At 34.4% G+C, this 18,267-nt stretch overlaps 5 protein-coding genes across 5 annotated transcripts; 4 read left to right on the plus strand and 1 right to left on the minus strand.

The window, feature by feature from the left end:
* The first annotated feature begins 4 nt into the window (after positions 1–4).
* Tsp_03982 (hypothetical protein) lies at positions 5–1,969 on the plus strand. The gene is given in 9 exon segments (XM_003374746.1): positions 5–37; positions 83–153; positions 165–270; positions 383–493; positions 927–1,026; positions 1,227–1,333; positions 1,529–1,588; positions 1,756–1,836; positions 1,907–1,969. 9 exon segments carry the CDS (start codon positions 5–7, stop codon positions 1,967–1,969), a joined length of 732 nt encoding a protein of 243 aa, XP_003374794.1.
* Positions 1,970–2,319: 350 nt separating this feature from the next.
* Tsp_03983 (conserved hypothetical protein) lies at positions 2,320–3,686 on the plus strand. The gene is made up of 4 exons (XM_003374747.1): positions 2,320–2,491; positions 2,820–3,047; positions 3,108–3,250; positions 3,456–3,686. The coding sequence occupies exons 1-4, from the start codon at positions 2,320–2,322 to the stop codon at positions 3,684–3,686; spliced, it is 774 nt and encodes a 257-aa protein (XP_003374795.1).
* Positions 3,687–5,276: 1,590 nt separating this feature from the next.
* On the minus strand, positions 5,277–6,322 carry Tsp_03984 (hypothetical protein). Its single transcript, XM_003374748.1, has 5 exons — positions 6,278–6,322; positions 6,070–6,144; positions 5,953–6,011; positions 5,429–5,807; positions 5,277–5,372 (listed from the first exon to the last, which is right to left on the minus strand). The coding sequence occupies exons 1-5, from the start codon at positions 6,320–6,322 to the stop codon at positions 5,277–5,279; spliced, it is 654 nt and encodes a 217-aa protein (XP_003374796.1).
* Positions 6,323–8,063: 1,741 nt separating this feature from the next.
* Tsp_03985 (conserved hypothetical protein) lies at positions 8,064–9,282 on the plus strand. Its single transcript, XM_003374749.1, has 5 exons — positions 8,064–8,210; positions 8,445–8,547; positions 8,856–8,939; positions 9,054–9,093; positions 9,174–9,282. The coding sequence occupies exons 1-5, from the start codon at positions 8,064–8,066 to the stop codon at positions 9,280–9,282; spliced, it is 483 nt and encodes a 160-aa protein (XP_003374797.1).
* A 5,877-nt stretch (positions 9,283–15,159) lies between these two features.
* Positions 15,160–16,695, plus strand: Tsp_03986 (conserved hypothetical protein). The gene is made up of 6 exons (XM_003374750.1): positions 15,160–15,213; positions 15,249–15,359; positions 15,687–15,766; positions 16,094–16,207; positions 16,442–16,543; positions 16,659–16,695. The coding sequence occupies exons 1-6, from the start codon at positions 15,160–15,162 to the stop codon at positions 16,693–16,695; spliced, it is 498 nt and encodes a 165-aa protein (XP_003374798.1).
* The last annotated feature ends 1,572 nt before the right edge of the window (positions 16,696–18,267 follow it).

Raw genomic sequence — 18,267 nt, forward strand, 5'->3', positions numbered from 1 at the left:
TGTGATGGGGGAATTGCATGCTTGCCCTTTGCATGACGTTACAATGTTCATATCCATTAAAATTACTATTCCTAACTTTCAGTTGCTCTTACTAAATGCTGCATGTGGACAAGTACGTATTTGTGCAATTTATTTTGAGATATTTGCATTAATGTAATTCTCAGAGTTCTAGAATATACAGATTTCCATATTCATATCGAGCAATGTAAAGCAGTTGAATTGCAGAAAGTAATCAAGAAGATAGCAATCCAGCATAAAGATTTTGGTATCGTTTTTATGAAGTAATGCTTATTTTTTGGTTCTGAAAAGATGAAATTGAACAGCAATTTCAAATACACAGAAGGCTCAGTTTATTAATTTTTATAAGATTCTATAATAATAGGATTGTAAGTTAGCGGCATCATCTGCACCATATCACTTTAATCTCAACTGTGGCGTCGATATTAATTCGTCATGTAAGTATTATCATAGATTGGTTGCTCTTAATCTCAATGTTTTATATTCGAACATTATTTTTAAAATATAATTTTTTAGAGCTAATATAAGCTGCTTAACTGCTGACTGACTGCTCCCTTTTCTAAACTGATGGAAAAAAGTAAGCAGCGCTATAATGTCACTATTATTTCGATAAGTTTACGTACTACTTGTATGAATTCAAAGTAATAGTAGTCTTTTCCGTGATGTTTTGTTAATTCTCACTGCTACAAGTTAACGGATTTTCATGCAATGTTAGTGAAATAAATTTGCATAGTAATGAAATTCCACATAATATAAGGTGTGTAAATAAAAACGTTATAACATTATGTATTCAGCATGTTCTTGATAATTATATAACTGCGCTATAGCTGAAGGAGAATTAGGTTGTTTTTCCTGGGGCATAGTAGTCTATATTATTTGCATAATTTACTTATTGAAAACCATTGCAGATTACTTCGTTCGTATTTAGTTGTTCCATTCAGTGCAATGTCAACAGGCGTTACGTGGTCAACTATAATTCCGCTCTTTTATGTTCGCCACAAATAAGAAGTAAGTTACATTCAGTATTGTGATGCGGGTACTCTACGCATGTTATTTGCATGACTTTACAAATAAGGTGAACGCAAACTAATGGGGATATCTCTATCTATATTTCTGTTGCTAATTTTCAGATACTCAAACCAGATGCTGAATTTGAGGATGTTCTTTTTTATATTCAGATATTAATTTGATTCAGTTTTAGTATTAAGAACATTTCCTATTTGCATCAATCAATATGGAGCAGCAACATGAAATGGTTGTGAATGTGAACATTTTATTATCTGACTGGTCACGTTTCTTCATATGTGTCCAACAAGTAAGTAATGGAGTAATGTTACTGTTGTGTTTATGACTCCATTGCAATTTTCATACAATACAATTTGTATAGAAGCTTATGAGGAACAGCCATATTATAAAAAGTAATTGGAGACGAATAACAGTGCATCAATAATTTTCATATTCTATTCATTTCCTAATTTAATGTTTTGTTTAGCTTATTTAGCATTTTTAGTTTATCTCCTTGTTGAGTTCTAATCCATACGGTCTACCTCACCTGTGTAGTGTGTCAGAAGTAAGTACCTTTGTGGTTTTCGTTTTTTCCTAAGATACGTCAGAGCAATCAAGCAGTTTTGATTACCCTATACCTCCTGCTACTATGTTCGTTCGAGTTAGCATAAATGTGTTGAAAACAGGATATGACAAAAATTAATAATTAATTAATGAATATTTTCTTGATAGCAATGGATTACGTTAACAACTGATCAGTTTTATTGGTGGTTACTATGTCTCTGGCCACGCTGGTACGTTGAGTTGTCATCAGTACATTCCAAATGTTGCATCACAGAGTTCAGTAAGTGCATGTTTTATTCATAATAAAACATAATAATAGCAATGGATTACATGCTTACTATCAAAGAAATACAAAGCCTCACCCGTTGATGAACCGCGTTAGTTAAAGCTGGCATATTGGGGTTCGTCGTCTTCTCGGTGTAGTTTTACTGATCACGAATAGTAAGTAATGATTTATATTTGTTGCAATTGAGGCACATTATGTCAACGCAATTGCAAAATATTCAGTTCTTGGTGATGCTGCTCGGTGATAATGGAAGCTCATATTGATTTTGAAAGCAATGAATTAGATTCGTTATCATGCCACTGTTGTAGTTTGAATTAGCGTCAGTGCGTTTTAAATGTGGTATCACACATGGTATGTGCTAAAATTATTGTTCATTCATTATGCTAATACAATCAGTTTTGGTTTCTGAGTATTTCTTGCTACCGTAGTAGATTGAGTTGTCGTGAATGGGTTCGAGAGGTGATATGGAAAAAATCAGTACGTATTTTGTTCTTGATAGCAATCGATTACGTCACCACTATCGAAGACGTATGACATCCGTACTGATGGCTCCCATGTTGGTTGAATTCGGTCTGAAGACGTTCCACACAGCTCAGAATGTGGTTTGCTTACCAAAAAGTAAGAATAATGACTTGAATGAGTTAATACGTAACTGTTAAGATGAGGAAGCAATATGCTGACGTACGTTGAATACGAAAAGCTTTTTTGAGACAGCATCAAATGCCAACCATCTAATAAGTTACAAATTACTATAAGCATATAAAGCAAGAGATGCACTGTTATTCGTCTTCAATTGTTTTTTATAATATGGCTGTTTCTTAGCAATTATTTCGCAGATTGTGGTGTGTACAAAGGGCAGGGACGTAATCAACGCGAGCTAATGACTCACGCTTACTGGGAATTTTTCGTGCAAGGGAAACAATTGCAATTCCCTATTCCATTGAAGAAAACGTTTTATTCGATTGCCAAGTCTTTTCAGGTAAGGTCTCAGATATGGATATCATAATTGTTGCAGTTGCGTTTGAAAATACTGTTATCGCCTTCGTTGACGCCCGGATCTATGGGCACAATGAAAAGGAGATCCCTGCGTTCCGGCTGCAAGGATACTCTGTGACGTACGATGCCATTGTCGGTTGGCATCTAGGGACTTGGAACGATGACATCTTGAAAAACGGTTGGCGACGTCTCCCAAAGGTATCCCGCTCCCAATAAGGGTTCTCGTGGAACATCTCAGCCTGTGATAACTCCCGGAATTCGACACGAATCGGCGACCGGTTAGAACGACGGAGACACCCACCCGTTGGTCTTCTCTGTCAGAAGGTGGGCAATGCTTCAAATGGCGGAACACGTTACCCGTCAGGACGCCCACGCAGCGTGGTGAGCTGCAGTGTCAGCCGTTCATAGGCCCTTTCAGAGTTATGCATTTTATAGTTTGATTCAAATTTCAAGACAGCAATGGATACAATCAGTTCATGCTTCTAAGGAGTTTCATACTGCCACCGTGACTGCTCGCTTGGATCATTTTATTTTACCAGTTCAATTTGTTGCAGTTTATGAAGTTTAATTTTTTATTACATTTCAGATTTTCATACGTAAATATTTCAGTTTTCATTTCAGGCTCATCTGTTCACCAGGGTTTCATTGGTTCAGGTTGCTTTTATTGGTTCAGGTAAGTTCTATAGATGGATGGACTTTATGCATTCTGGTTGCAGATTCATTCAGAATGCATAAAGTCCATTCATCTAAACTTTCCGCACTGGAAATGCATCAGGTAAGTTTCAAGTTGAATTTTGATCCTTCATGGGCAGCCTAAAATAACGAGACGGATGAATAATGGTCTGATTATTATATTATATGGATGAAAATGGCGACAATAAAATGTAATATTCAAATTTTCGAATTGCCTAAGGCTTGACAACGCATAGCCAGAGTCTAAATGCTTTTACCAATGGGCATAGCCTGGGGAGAATATGCAAATTTTTTTAACCCCTAAGGTAATATGCAAATTTTTATTTGCCCTGAGGCGTAGCCTGAGGGCAAAGCCTCGGGCTATATTTTAAAAATTTCAAAATTTTCGAAAAAATGCCTGAGGCATAGCCTGAGGCGTAGCCTCAGGGCATAAAAAATTTGCATATTACCCCCAGGGGATTAAAAATTTGCATAAATCTTTCCTGAGGGCAAATATGGTGCAATAAAACGCCTGAGGCATAGCCTGAGGGAATATGCAAATTTTTTTTTGCCCTGGGGCGTAGCCTGAGGGCAAAGCCTGGGGCTATATTTTAAAATTTTCGAAATTTTCGAAAAAATGCCTGAGGCATAGCCTGAGGCGTAGCCTCAGGGCATAAAAAATTTGCATATTACCCCCAGGGGATTAAAAATTTGCATAAATCTTTCCTGAGGGCAAATATGGTGCAATAAAACGCCTGAGGCATCGCCTGAGGGAATATGCAAATTTTTTATTTGCCCTGGGGCGTAGCCTGAGGGCAAAGCCTGGGGCTATATTTTAAAAATTTCGAAATTTTTGAAAAATTGCCTGAGGCATAGCCAGAGGCGTAGCCTTAGGGCATATAAAAATTTGCATATTACCCTCAGGGGATTAAAAATTTGCATAAATCTTTCCTGAGGGCAAATATGCAATAACTTTATTCAGGATCAAAAGAATCAGCATGGAAATAAGTTAAACGCATCCAAGAAATCTACCTTCCCTCCGCCTATTTCTGCGCCCTGACGTGAAATCCCTTCGATCTTCGTCCCTGAAAATGGTTTACCGTTGCGTCAGCAATCCACGGACAAGCACCAGCCATCTGCAGCATTTCTATTATGCAACTCCTTTACTCCGGATCAAAGTAATCTCCCTAAACATGAAGTTACATAGTTATTACATTAGATAAACGCATCCCAGAAATCTACCTACCTTTACTCAGCTGCGGCAAATCCCTGCGACGATAGACATCTACATCGCATACATGTACTTACCTTTTTAGTCAGACATCTGACAACTACAGCCACAGCTATCAAAACGGTTCACCGTTGTGGGATGGTTGTCGATCCAGGGACGTCTGTTCATCATCCTAAAACTAAATACAGTTTGTAAAAGTACTTACCTTTACCACTGGCGTTCCCATGAGCCGTTTCGACTGAATCGTTTGTAGCTGTCAGACATACCTGACAACTATGGCGATCATTTACCTCAGCTGCCCGTTGTGGGAGTGGATGTGGCTGGCTAATCGAGGCAAGGTTGCAGCCGCAATTCCGGTAGCTCTTCTGCCTGAACTCAGACGGCAGAATCTTCTGGTGCCGGCAATGGCATACAAAAGTCGAATCCTTGCCGCTGGTCGTCTACTCTGCGTTCCCATTTCATCTACACTAACCAATGTTCGTACGTCCTGGTTAAACGTGACCATCAGGTCGTGACCAACGTGAGCATTAGCCAGCGTGGTGCATTCACTGCCTGCTCCCAGTCAGCACAGCGGTTGGTTTTTGACTCTTTAGCCCTCAGCTACAATTCCAAAGCCATTGAAGATAGCAGCGACCCAAAATGTGTAGCTGGAATACCTTTAAATAGAAAATGGCCGGTTGAGTGGGTTGAACGTCCGTTGACTCCAGCGTTTTCCAGTCGTAGTCTCCTGATCTGCTAGGGTGCACCAACAACGTAGTCGGCCTGAACGTTTTCCCTTCCGCTACATCTTCCCTATCCGCTACCAGGCGATGAGCGCAAAATCTGAGCGACTGACCATGAGACTGGAGGACGCCCACGGGCGCATGGAGCTCTATGCCGTGATGGAATTGATGACCGCCGTGTTTAACTCGCCGGACGCGATTCCACTGAATCGTTGCTGAACAATCGTTAAGCAACGATGCATCATGAACAAAATTAGTACAGGGGTCTTTACTTGGTAATCTTTGTGAAAGCACGCCGGAACTGCTGGGTACGCTTTAATGCCAGTTTCAGCTGTCACAATAATAGCAATGTAATCAACAATTAACGTATGATCATCATTTTCAAGACTAATTCATATTAAATTATCCAGAAATGAAACATTACCTAAAAGACGTAGAAATAAAAAAACGAAAAAAACGACAGCTGAGTAACAACTTTACGGCAACTTGAACTACCACGACGCTGCATTGGTAGGGACTTCAACGTTATTCATAATGTAATCCATAACTATCATGAACAATGAGTTCTTAGCAACCTTTGTGCTACTTGCGATGCCTATTTCAATTCCAACACACGCATTTGTACCGTACATTTTCAAATGAATAGAAAACTTAAAGCGGAATTAATATAGTTATCTAAAAATAAAAAGCACAAATTTATGCTTCCCTAGCTTCAGTACCTGTTAAGTAACTGAAAGTTAGCTGAAGGAACATTAATGAAGACACCCAATACTTTCCTTACACCATACCCGTATAGTCATGCTGATGACATGCATGCAACAGCCGCATCACAAATGTCAAATGCAACTTACCGCTTATTCATAGATGTTATTGAAGAGCAACATAGCAGTTGAACGTGTGCATCACCGCTGACATGAAAATGAAACTAAATATGAACGCAGCACTCAGAAATTGTATAGAACTAAGTAAATTATGCAAATAAGCAAGCCACTATGCCTCAGGTGGTATGACCTAATTTTCCATCATTAATTGCGTAGTGTATAAAGTATTATTAACAGTATAAGAACATGAAATATTTTAGGTTTTTAATTACACATCTCATATTACTTGAAATTTCATTAGTATGCAAATCGATTTTACTGAAATTATATGAAAATCTGTTATCGTGATGCAATGAAAACTATGAAAAGCGTTGTCACTTCTTACACATAGTACGTAATACAAGTTAGATGAGAGCATTACTTACTCTTGTCATGTACAAATGAAGAGAAGTGACAAGTCATGTTATTAAAGTTGAAATTTCAAGTTATCTAGAAAATGTGACAAACCATCTTGACGTGCTGCAAATGGCAATGGTATCCTACAATCATAATGTTATATAATCACAAAAGAATATTGAAATCAGTTTTCTCTGTACTTGCATTTGTCGTTCACTTTTCCAGAATCTTGAAATAGCTGCCTTCAACATTTTTTATAATCTTGCTGGTTCATGTGGTTTAATGTGAATCCGTTTCAAAGTTTGAATGTGAACTGAATTAGAATAATCACTCATTAAAAAACAGAAATTCATACTTATTTGTTTTCAGCACCTGACAGGAGTATCTAAACGTTAGGAATAACAAGACTAATGCAAAAATATAATGACACGTTAGTTTCTATTCACCACATTTATAAAGTCATGCACCAAATTCAATACAATACAATACAATTCCCGCACCAAAATGTATAATGTAACTTACCGCTTATTTATAATTTACACATTGGATTGAAGAGCGGAATTATAGTTGACCACGTGCCATCTACTGACATAGCAATATAATGAAGAACGTACTACTCCTAAATAGTGTGCAGTAATAAGTAAATAATGCAAATAAAGCAATCCACTACACCTCGCATAGAACACCTTAATTTTCATCATTAACAGCGTAGCGCTATAAGAAAAGTGAACAAGTATAATAAATGACGAAGGTTATTACGTTTCTATTTACACATCTCATATTGTGCGAAATTTCATTAGTATGCAAATTTATTACTTAATATTTTATGAACATCCGTTTACCTGAAGCATTACAAACAATGAATAGCCACTTCATATGCAATTCGATAGAATGATGAGATGATACCAATTGCACAGCATAAATAAAGCTCTTGTTATAAAAAGGAATCGGTTTTCATAAACATTTGTAAAACATAATACATTTATTGCCAACAAACAAATTTCCATTCTGTTTCTGTGTAAACAACTTTCTAATCATAAGCTTTGCATTTCATCATCAATAAAGTTTACTTTACAACACCTTTATGTAAATTCTTTTAGAGCTACACAACTAGCAATGTCATTATATTCTACAGTTTAACCTATGAAAAGTTCTTTTTAATAAATTCTCAAGAATTAGTCACTATAAGACAATTACAAAAGTTATTTGAAATACATTATTAAATTACAATACTATACAAAAGCAAATATACCCTCAGTCGACAACATTTAAGCTATGCTTGAACGCTAAAAAAGCTTTGCAAAATTAAGCCCAAGTCAACATAGCAGACCACTCTCAATACAACTGATGATATGGAGACGTTTCTGCCTATGATCGAGATGTCTGTTATTTCTGGAACCATTCAAAAGGCAGTGATTGACAATGTACATCAGGTGGGACAGGAAGGGTGGGGAAGGGAAATGGCAGGAAGGAGAACATGTGAGATGCAGTATGGGAAGGTTGTTAGAAAGTGAACCACTTTCTGTAATTTAACTTTCACACATAATAATCAGGCGTTGTCCTTAACCTGTCAATATTACCAACATGAGGGGAAATGGTTCTACTTATTTAAATATGGTTAACAATGAAATGCACCAGCATTCTTTATGATAGAGTGGCATCAAAAGAATTTTCAGGTTTCAACAATGTCAGGGCATTATTGATGGTCATTCTGACAATTTGGTGAAATAAAGGTAAGGGTGCCCTCGCAAGATCACATCTGGTTTCCAGTCATACCAAACTGTCCTTTACACTGCCGAAGCGATCACTGTAATGTATCCGCAGATGCGGCACCAAGTATCAGTGAAGCAACTGACACAAATTAGCCAGTTAATTAGATATTAATTAAAAATAATTAGAATACAATTAATACTATAATAAATATTTCTTTTTTTACTGTTCAGTACTCATACAAATAGATTAAACATAAATAAATGGGTATTATAAAATTTTGCTTTATTTATAAATAGCAAAATTAGTTCATAAATAACGGCAGTGGAAACGTCCGCTGGTTCGTATTCCACTGATGGTTGATCTGTTCGTTTGCGCACACTTACAAAGTACGCAGACTGCTTGACAGCTATCTACTCATTTTTAATTTTCAGAATGGAATCAGAAATTATGTGATAGCACTAGCGAATTAAGAAAAATAACTCGCACTGTTACACTTACATATAGCGATATTCACAGTACGGACTGCAAAAACTGAAGATCAGCAGCATTCGCTATTCAGTATCTGATAAAAAAGGTTTAAGAATTTCGTTGTCAAACTTTAAATTCAGAGTTGTCATTTATAATTTTAGCAATTTCAAAAGTCAATGAACAAAATGTTTCATCAGCCATGTAATTAATAAAATGCCGTTTGTTTCTTGAACGTCATTTAAAGTCAACCCAGATAAAATGCAATTGAACTGCTATTACAGTTCTCAAAACAGACCATATTTTATGCAGTGTGCATGCAGAGATGTGAATGTGAAGAAGAAAAAAGAAAAGTATGGAAAACCACGAAAATATGTAAAACTTCATACCTGACCGATGGCATGCTACTGATGAGACATGAATCACGTGTAGAGCCGTGAAATTTTCCAAATGTTGCACGTGGTCCGATGGCATATTCAGTTCAATATTTATAACGTATTGGTTGAAGAGAGGCACCAGAAATAAGCAAATTACCCAGGGCAGTAGTTAGAGCGTTACTGATCAGCCAATAATTATATAACAACCACTAAAGAATAAACACTGCTTTATATTGGAAATCGCTTACAGATTTGAATGGCACAAAGTGCTTTTAGTAGATTGCCGTCGGCAGTATTCATCATCAAATTATCATAATCTTACTTTGGTGACCTGGAAAAGCTCACGTGCCTTTATACCGCAAAATGAAGTGCTATAACAGCACTACAGATTATACTAACCGTTTACCAAACACCCACTGACCAATTAATTAAACATGGCGTTAATATTTAATCCCCAGTAATTCATAACTTAAACAAGTTCAAAATTACAATCGTACCTGAACTGCAATGGACAACGAAGTTTGTCACTTTTAATTTGAGTTACAGCAACCCATTATTGTTATATCGTTGCCGTCGGATAAAGCAGCTTACGATGATTCCTTTTAATAGGAAATAACACAGCAAAATAGATATCAGACGCTGTATATTAAAATAAAAAAATATGCCAATCAAGAAGGTAACAAGAAATTTTGTTAGAACAACTGAATCTAAAATGGAAATTTTTATCAGAAAGGCAACATTATTGGAAGAAAACTTTTTATCATTACTATAATATTTTGCAGTGATTAAATGAACAAGAATATTGTATTTTCAAAACTGATCTGACATTGAAGAACTGGAAGAGCAGATACCAGCTGCAAAACATCAAAAAGAACACCGTAAAATGAATAATCTAAAGTAGAATTTCAAGAAGAATAATTGATGAAGCGTGGAGCGTGTATCGAACTGCAACACGCAAAATTTACTTTAAGCTTTAAAGTTATGAATGCATAAATTATGCGTAACCAATATTGCCCAATTTTTATAACGAGAATCAAATTTTATCAGCAATTGAAAATGCGAATGGAATGAAGAATTGTTCTTGAATTTTCTTAACATTCTACAGCACACCTATATTGTAAAACATGTTTCGTGACGGAGAATAAGTGCAATTCATTGAAAAGGTGACTTTTTATATAAAATATATTGCAACAATCGTTTTGTTTCTTCATAAAATATCATCTGTGCAAAGAACAAGTTTTGTCATATTTCTCATGAAATCAGCGAGAGCATATTACCAGAAATTTATGTACTTTTATCTTGCGCAATATTCTTTACAGTTATGAAGAACGTATTTAATAATTCGTTGCATCTTATAGAACTATAATAACTTATAATTCTTCATCAGAAAAGATGCCTATAAATAAAACGCACAAGCACATGAGTTTATTATGAACTGTTTGTTAGTTTGTTGTCATTGTCATTGTTGTCAGTCTGCGTTTGTTCATTTATTCATTTTTATTCCATTTACAATAAACTGTTTTCAGGAATTAAAACAATTAAAATCTTTGATATGCAACATGAAAGCAGTGTCAGACAACGAAATGAAATCAACTTAAATAGGTAGAAGCTTGGTATAATTGAGAAGCTAATTCAATAATAAAGATGATGCATCGCAGGCTATTCTATAACAGTTATTTTAACTAACCGAAGTTAAATAAAGCATCCCTTACTACAATTATGTATTAATAAATGTTAAAGAGAAACATCGTAGAAAACTGGTTTGAACTGAGATTTATAAATTTATATTTTACTTTGTTATGGAACAACGTTCATCACAGTAATAAAAATGGACTGACAATTATGATAAATTAGATCCTCAAAAATGAAATAATGGTCTTTGAATCCCTTTTTCTCCGAAAAAGACATGCATTACATTGAAACGATCAGAATCGATTGAGAAATGACTCGAAATTTATCCGCAATCTTTGTACCAAATTCAAAGGGCATTTATTCCGCAACTACCGTGCAGTTTCTGTTGAAACTCTCCAAACAACCTGAATTATTCAAAATAATCAGATTGAAATGCAATATTTATATAAAATGGCAGATTTTCTGTCCTATTAATGTCACATTCAGAAACCAGCAATTCTGTAAAATTTCTCAAAAAATTATCGTTTGTGGAATATTGAAAATTTCCACACTTATGACTAGTGCAATATTGTTTGCAAGTATCAACAAAACCATTTTATAATTTATAGCGCTTTTCGAGAACCACGGAAATGGTTTTCCTGAATTTACATTTGGATGCCTCGACAAATTCGAATAAATACTCAGTAGTAGCACATTCATCTGTCCTCAATTGTGCATTTATTTGATTTTGTAGCAATAGCATTTAATTTCTAACGGGGCTTATTACTTTTCGTGCACAATATGCAGAGCCGTATACAACATTGCATACAAAGGGAAGATGGAATCAAATACCCACATTTTGGTATCATTAAGAAGCTAAATGAATTATAAAACCGATAATGGAAGAAATGTTCCATGAAATGCTTGTTTTTAAAGAAATCAAAGAGATCGGAGAGATACGATAGGAAAAGCAAGTATTAATGAATTTTTAACAGCAATATGTCGGGAAATTCAATTCAACTGACAGCTAAACGAAAATAATTTATTAAGAAAATCAATGCATTCAAAGGAAGAAATAATATATGAGAAAAATTTCGATGTAATGATTCAGTATAAAGAGATTTAAAGATGTTCAACTTTCCAATGTATTACAATAGGCGCTGTACCAAATTTAGAGGCCATTTATACCCCACCAAGTAAACTATTTTGTTGTAACTGTGCATAACTCTAGATGTCTTTACCTAAAAGCCAATCTATGAAAAAATGTGGAAATTCTGAAAAAACAGTTCGCCGTTTTTCTCAAATGAACCAAGTCCATAGCCCAAAAAATTTCGAAATTTTAGAAGATTATATTTGTAACTGAAAATTACTAATATCTGTTTATATGGGTCAGAAAAATGTTCAGAACTTATACAAATTTATCTATGCTCTTCTTCATTGCGTATTTCTCGAGATATTGCCAAAAAAGTATAACTTGTATTGTGATTATAATCATAATCATAATGAAAGAAGAAGATATGAAACGTCACAATTACTACATTGTATCCCTCTGTAAACAATTACATCGGTCCCGCGAAGGATTACAACGAAAAAAAGTGGCTAATCTTAAGGGAAATTGCTCTTGATTATCGTTTATTCCGTACATTATCTTTAATAATTAAAATTTTTGATCACGCAAGTTTTTGATAGATTACGCTTCAGCGATAACAATTATTACATTTAAATGCAATTTTTGTTCGTTGCAGCGGTTTTTTTCTTCTGTAAATGTCAAATTTTCAAATCGGTATTTTCATTAAATTTCTCAAAAAATCATCGATTGCGGAATAGTGAAAATTTACATACTTAAATCTTGTAGAATACTGTTTGCAATTATTGATAAAGCATTTTATAATTTGTCGCGCTTTTCGAGAACAACGGAATTGTTTTTCCTGAACTTATAGTTGCATACCTCGACAAATTCGAATAATTACCCACCATTAGCCCATTAATTTCTCCTGAGTTGTGAATTTATATAATTTCATACCATTGGCATTTAATTTTTAACGCCGATATTCCTTTTCATGCTCATTATGCAGAGTAGTATACAACAGTGGATACAAAGCGAAATGAAATTAAATCCCAACACATTTGTTATGAATAAGAAGCTAAATGAATTATGAAACGAATGGTGGGGTGATTTTTCATAAATTGCTTGTTTTTAAGAATAAAGTGATCAGAGGCATACGATGGGAAAAGCAGGTATTAATAAATTTTTAAGAGTAATATGTTTAGAAATTCACTTCAACATATTGCTAAGGGACGATACATTAATGAAAAACGAATGCGATCGAGGTGATATGTGTTTTATGTGCATTAATTAGAAGCTTATGGTCCGCAGTAAGAGATTTGTAGATGTTCAATTCTTCTATGTATTACTGTAGGCACTGTACCAAATTTAGAGGCCACTTATTCCCCAACTAGTAAACTGTTTACGATGGTACCCTGCATAGCACTTCCACTCTCAACCTCTAGTTCCTACAAATCAAGAGAAAGTTCAAATTCTGAAAATAAATTTTCGGCCGTTTTTCTCAAACCAACCAAGTGTGTAGGCCACGAAATTTCGAAATTTTCGAGAAATATATTTTTAACTGAAAATTACTAATATGTGTTTACATGAGTCCGGAAAATGTTCAGAATTTATACAAATTTATCCATGCTCTTCTTCATTGCGTATGTCTCTAGATATTGCCAAAAAGTGTAACTTGTATTGTGATCATAATAGTGATGAAAGAAAAAGATATGAAACGTCACGGTTGCATAGGAATGCACATTATATCAGTCTGTAAACAATTACATCGTTCCCGCGAAGGATTACAACGAAAAAAAGTGGCTAATCTTAATAGTAATTGCTGTTGATTGTTGTTTATTCCATACAGAATCTTTAATAATTAATAATTTTTGATCACGCAAATTGATTGATTATTCTTCAGAGATAACAATTATTACATTTAAATGCAATTTTCGTTCGTTGCAGCGGTTTTTTTCTTCTATAAATGTCAAATTTTCAAATCGGTATTTTCGTTAAATTTCTCAAAAAATCATCGATTGCGGAATATTGAAAATTTACATTCTTAAATCTTGTAGAATATTGTTTGCAATAATTGATAAAGCATTTAATAATTTGTCGCGCTTTTCGAGAACAACGGAATTGTTTTTCCTGAACTTATAGTTGCATACCTCGACAAATTCGAATAAATATTGAGCATTAGTCCATTAATTTGCCCTGCATTGTAAATTTGTTCAATTTCATTGCATGTCTAATTTATTTTATCGCCTCCTATTACACTTTGTGCTCATTTTGCAATGCAGTATTCGATCATTGTTAACATAGCGAAAAACAATTGAAATAGCCACATATTTAGCATCAATGAAAAGCTAAATGAATAATGAAGATTATAATCGTGGTTCTATTCTAGGAAGTTTGTTTTCTGAATAACGTAAAGACTTGCAATGCATATGTAGTGACAATCAGGTAGTAATGAATATGTGACACTAATAACTTTGGAAATTCGAAACAGTTCGAAGTTCGAACATATATAAACATTAATTAATAAAAACTTGTCACTTTCAGTGTAGTTTTCAAATTGCAATTTGTTTTGAAACAACTTTTGTTTGTGTTAGATAGAAAAAAGAGGAGAATTTAAGAATATGAGGAAAAATGCATTGTCTAAAACTAAAAAATGTAAAAAATGTTTTGTAAATTGATATAGACAATCTTCGACCTTTGGAAGCTATTTATTTCACTGATACAGGGATGTCTACGTTGGGCCTGTTTGCCGCACTCTTATTCATTGATGTTTATCAGTAAATGTGCAGCGTAATGGATCAGATATCTTCTTTTTCATGTAGTACAAATATATTTTTGTTGATATTGTGTGATGGGTTGAATTATAATAAAAAATCAGAAAACAAATGAAATCAGAAAGACATTCTACGGTTTATCGTGCAGTTTCCAATTGGAAAGGACATTGATCAATCATCGAACGGTTCTAGAATAAGTCTACAAAAGGACTATTAGAATTCAAATCTTTCACGGATAGTAGCGAAACTTTGGGTTCTGTTGATCTACTGTGATATTTTCTAAGGATGTTAAATAAAGAACTGTCCGCATAAGCAGACTTACAACTCGAAGATAAGATAATTAATTCTGAAGAACGCTGGAACACAGCGGCAGCTGCCTAGGCGCTTTTCAAAACAATTAATTAAAGAGTGTTTGGCTACTTTGGTATTTCAGAAAAAATGGATGAAGCCTCAGAAGCTGCCAAGAATTAGTGACATTGATGACGTCGACGAGGAAGTGTTTCCAGTCGATACCATTTATGAATGGTATAGATTGCTCCCAAACCACCGTTTCTGTGCGCTTTAAGTTCAGCAAAAATCGTGGATGAGAATTTTCAACAGATGAGATCAGTTGCTGTTCTTCTTGGAGCCCTCCAGAAGATGGTAATTTACATCGTCTATCAGGAATGATTGGAAATAAAAGAAGATGAAACAGAAGGAAAGAGAAGTACCAGAATGGAGGATATGATGATGATTAGAAATTGAATTCTTTTCCTTCACTCATTCTCTGCGTTTATTAATCAGGCGGTCTTTAACCTATCAATATTGTCAATTTCTGCGGGTTTTCTCAATGATCGAAAATGTTGTGGCAGCATTCTTCATAATGCAGCAAAATTATGGAACTTTTCAAAATTCATTTTACAGATTGAAGCATCTGATATTTAGAAACACTACAGTTTGAATGATTAAAGTAGGAAATGTTTGCTAAAGCTCGCAACAGGTTTCCTCAATAAAGTCAATAAGGTCCTCCGGACAGTCCTTGCGTCAGCAGCAATTTTGGATGAATTCAAGTGTTCTTTTAATGTTTTTTGCATTGCATTTGTGAGTGCTATGGAGGATAAGCTTCTGATTGCTGTATCTGTTCACTTTAGAATACCGTTCATGATTAAACTTTCTAGAGTCAGAATCGCGAAAAATGCACAATACACTTTTCTACATATGCATTTCAAAAAGAGCCTGCAGTTTATGCTAAAAATAAATTCTACGTCATCTCAAATAATCGTTTCATTTAAAAATTAGACTTGAACCATCTACAAAAATGTAATTTAAGATTCTATAATTTATGAATTCAAATGTGTGAAATTAAATATTTAATTAACAGTTGATGAGAAATTCAGATTGCTCGCTATTTCCTTATTTGCTCCTTTGCCTGCAGTGGAAGAACCTAATTTTCCGCCCGTGATTAAGCGCAGTAGCATAAGCGCAGCAAGCGACATTATTAAATGGCAAAAGTGTTACGTCTTTATTTACATTATGAATTATACACATGTCCGTTTGTATTAATATGCAGATTAGTTTTGACTGAAATCATATGAACATCCGTTAACATGAACTCAAATAAATAACCTAGACATCAAGCGTTCATTACACCTTATTATTTCACATATAAAATTTCAATTTGTATTCTTTTTTCATTTAGAGTTTGTTGTAAAAAAAGTTTAATATTTTCAAAATGAATATATCAGATGTTTCATCTACTGTGAAAGTGCTTTCAAAGTTATCACTTTGATTTGGAAACGGTTCAAAATTGAAAAATCGTCCATTATATGTGGAAAAGTGCGCTACAGGTTTTACTTTTACGTCATGGGATAATTTCTTACTTTCCATTTATATGAATGCAAAAAAGAACTAGCAAAAAGTCGATTGCTTGCTAAATGTCATTACAGATAAAAATACTTTCAGAATTCACAAAAATCGAAAAAATTACTATGAAAGGTAGCAAAAAGCGCAATGTTTTACAGACAGTGTTAGAAAAGAATAAAAAATAAAACTAAACAGCAAGTATATAAGAATTCATACCTGACAGCAGGGACGTTGATGATGAGATCTGATGAAGACATATCGCCGTAAAAGTTTCCACAGGTTTGGGGTTTGGCGTATTTTCTGCAGAACATTCACAACGAATTTGTAGAAGCAACTCATGAATAATCAGCAAACTACCTAGCGCAGTATAGAGAGCGAGTATTTGACCCGCTCATAATAAACAGCGCTTTATATATATTTATATAGGAAATCGCTCATGGATTTAAATGGCACAAAGTGCTTTCAGCAGAATGACGTCGGCATAGTTCACCATCAGATTATTATAAATTTAGTTTGCTGACGTGTAAATGCACATATTTTTGAATGGCGTGACGCTAAGCTAGCATGGCGCCTGCAGACTCAATATTATTATACAGTTAGATACTGAGCATGCTCATCTGACAAAATAAATTCATCAATTTTTGAGTTTTCTGAAGTTATTCCATTAAAAAAATAAAATAAAAAGAAATCTCTGTTAAACCTGACTGAACAGCAAAGTTTATTATGCATAAATTAAACACTTATGAACCATCAGTGGAAGATCACTGACTATGACCAAATGAACTTCTTAAAATTTGATTGTTAACTTTCATCGAAATGAAACTAAACACGAATAACGAAGGCCCCAGAACAAAATACGAATTGCATTGCAAGTAATTGAAATTTTTCGAAAAAGTTTTCATTGTTCAAAAACAATAAAGGCTGATAATAATGAATTTTACAAAAACTTGGAGAAATAATTTTCCCAGAAACTGACTGATTTTTACTAGGTAGATTGAATATTGACCGGGAAATATTAAGAACATAGAACTTCCTGTTATGAATATAGTTCGATGCAAAATTCAATGCACATGTCCATATATCTACACCAAAAGAATCTCTCAAGATGTGCAAAATGTTTCTATTTTCATTGTAACAGTTATTACAATAGCACACATATCAACTGAAATTTTATTAATATTTGAAAATAAATAAATTCAGAATAAATAGATTTTGAACAGCAATTGTTCGAAATGCCTGATCGATGTCTATCCAAAACACAATCATCATAATAAATAATATTCCGGAATTTTAATTGGTACCCTTCCTTTTATTATGGAAAATCGGGCCAAAGCCATAATATTTAAAGTCTAAAAAAAAGGGTTTTCCTCCCAATTTCCATGGAAAAAAAACCTGTCTTTCCAAATGGTTTTTTCCCCCCCGTTTGAAATTCACTCCCTTCCCAAAATTCAAAATAAAAACGCCCGTGCCCCTAAAAAAAAAATAAACTCGGGGATTTCGTTTTCGGAAAAAAAAAAACAAAATTTTTTCCGGGAATCTCAAAAAAGTGATTCACCATGGGGAATATAAGCTAATCAATTTTTATCTGGGGTCCCCTTTCTCCAAAAGAAAAAAAATTTTTTTTTCCCCAAAAAAAGGCACTTTTGTGGTTTTGTGAAAAAAGGTTTCCCCCCCCCTTTTTGTGGTTTTTTTGGACGAAAAAAAAATA

Source organism: Trichinella spiralis (assembly GCF_000181795.1).
Source record: "Trichinella spiralis strain ISS 195 chromosome Unknown Scfld5, whole genome shotgun sequence".
Taxonomy (NCBI): domain Eukaryota; kingdom Metazoa; phylum Nematoda; class Enoplea; order Trichinellida; family Trichinellidae; genus Trichinella; species Trichinella spiralis.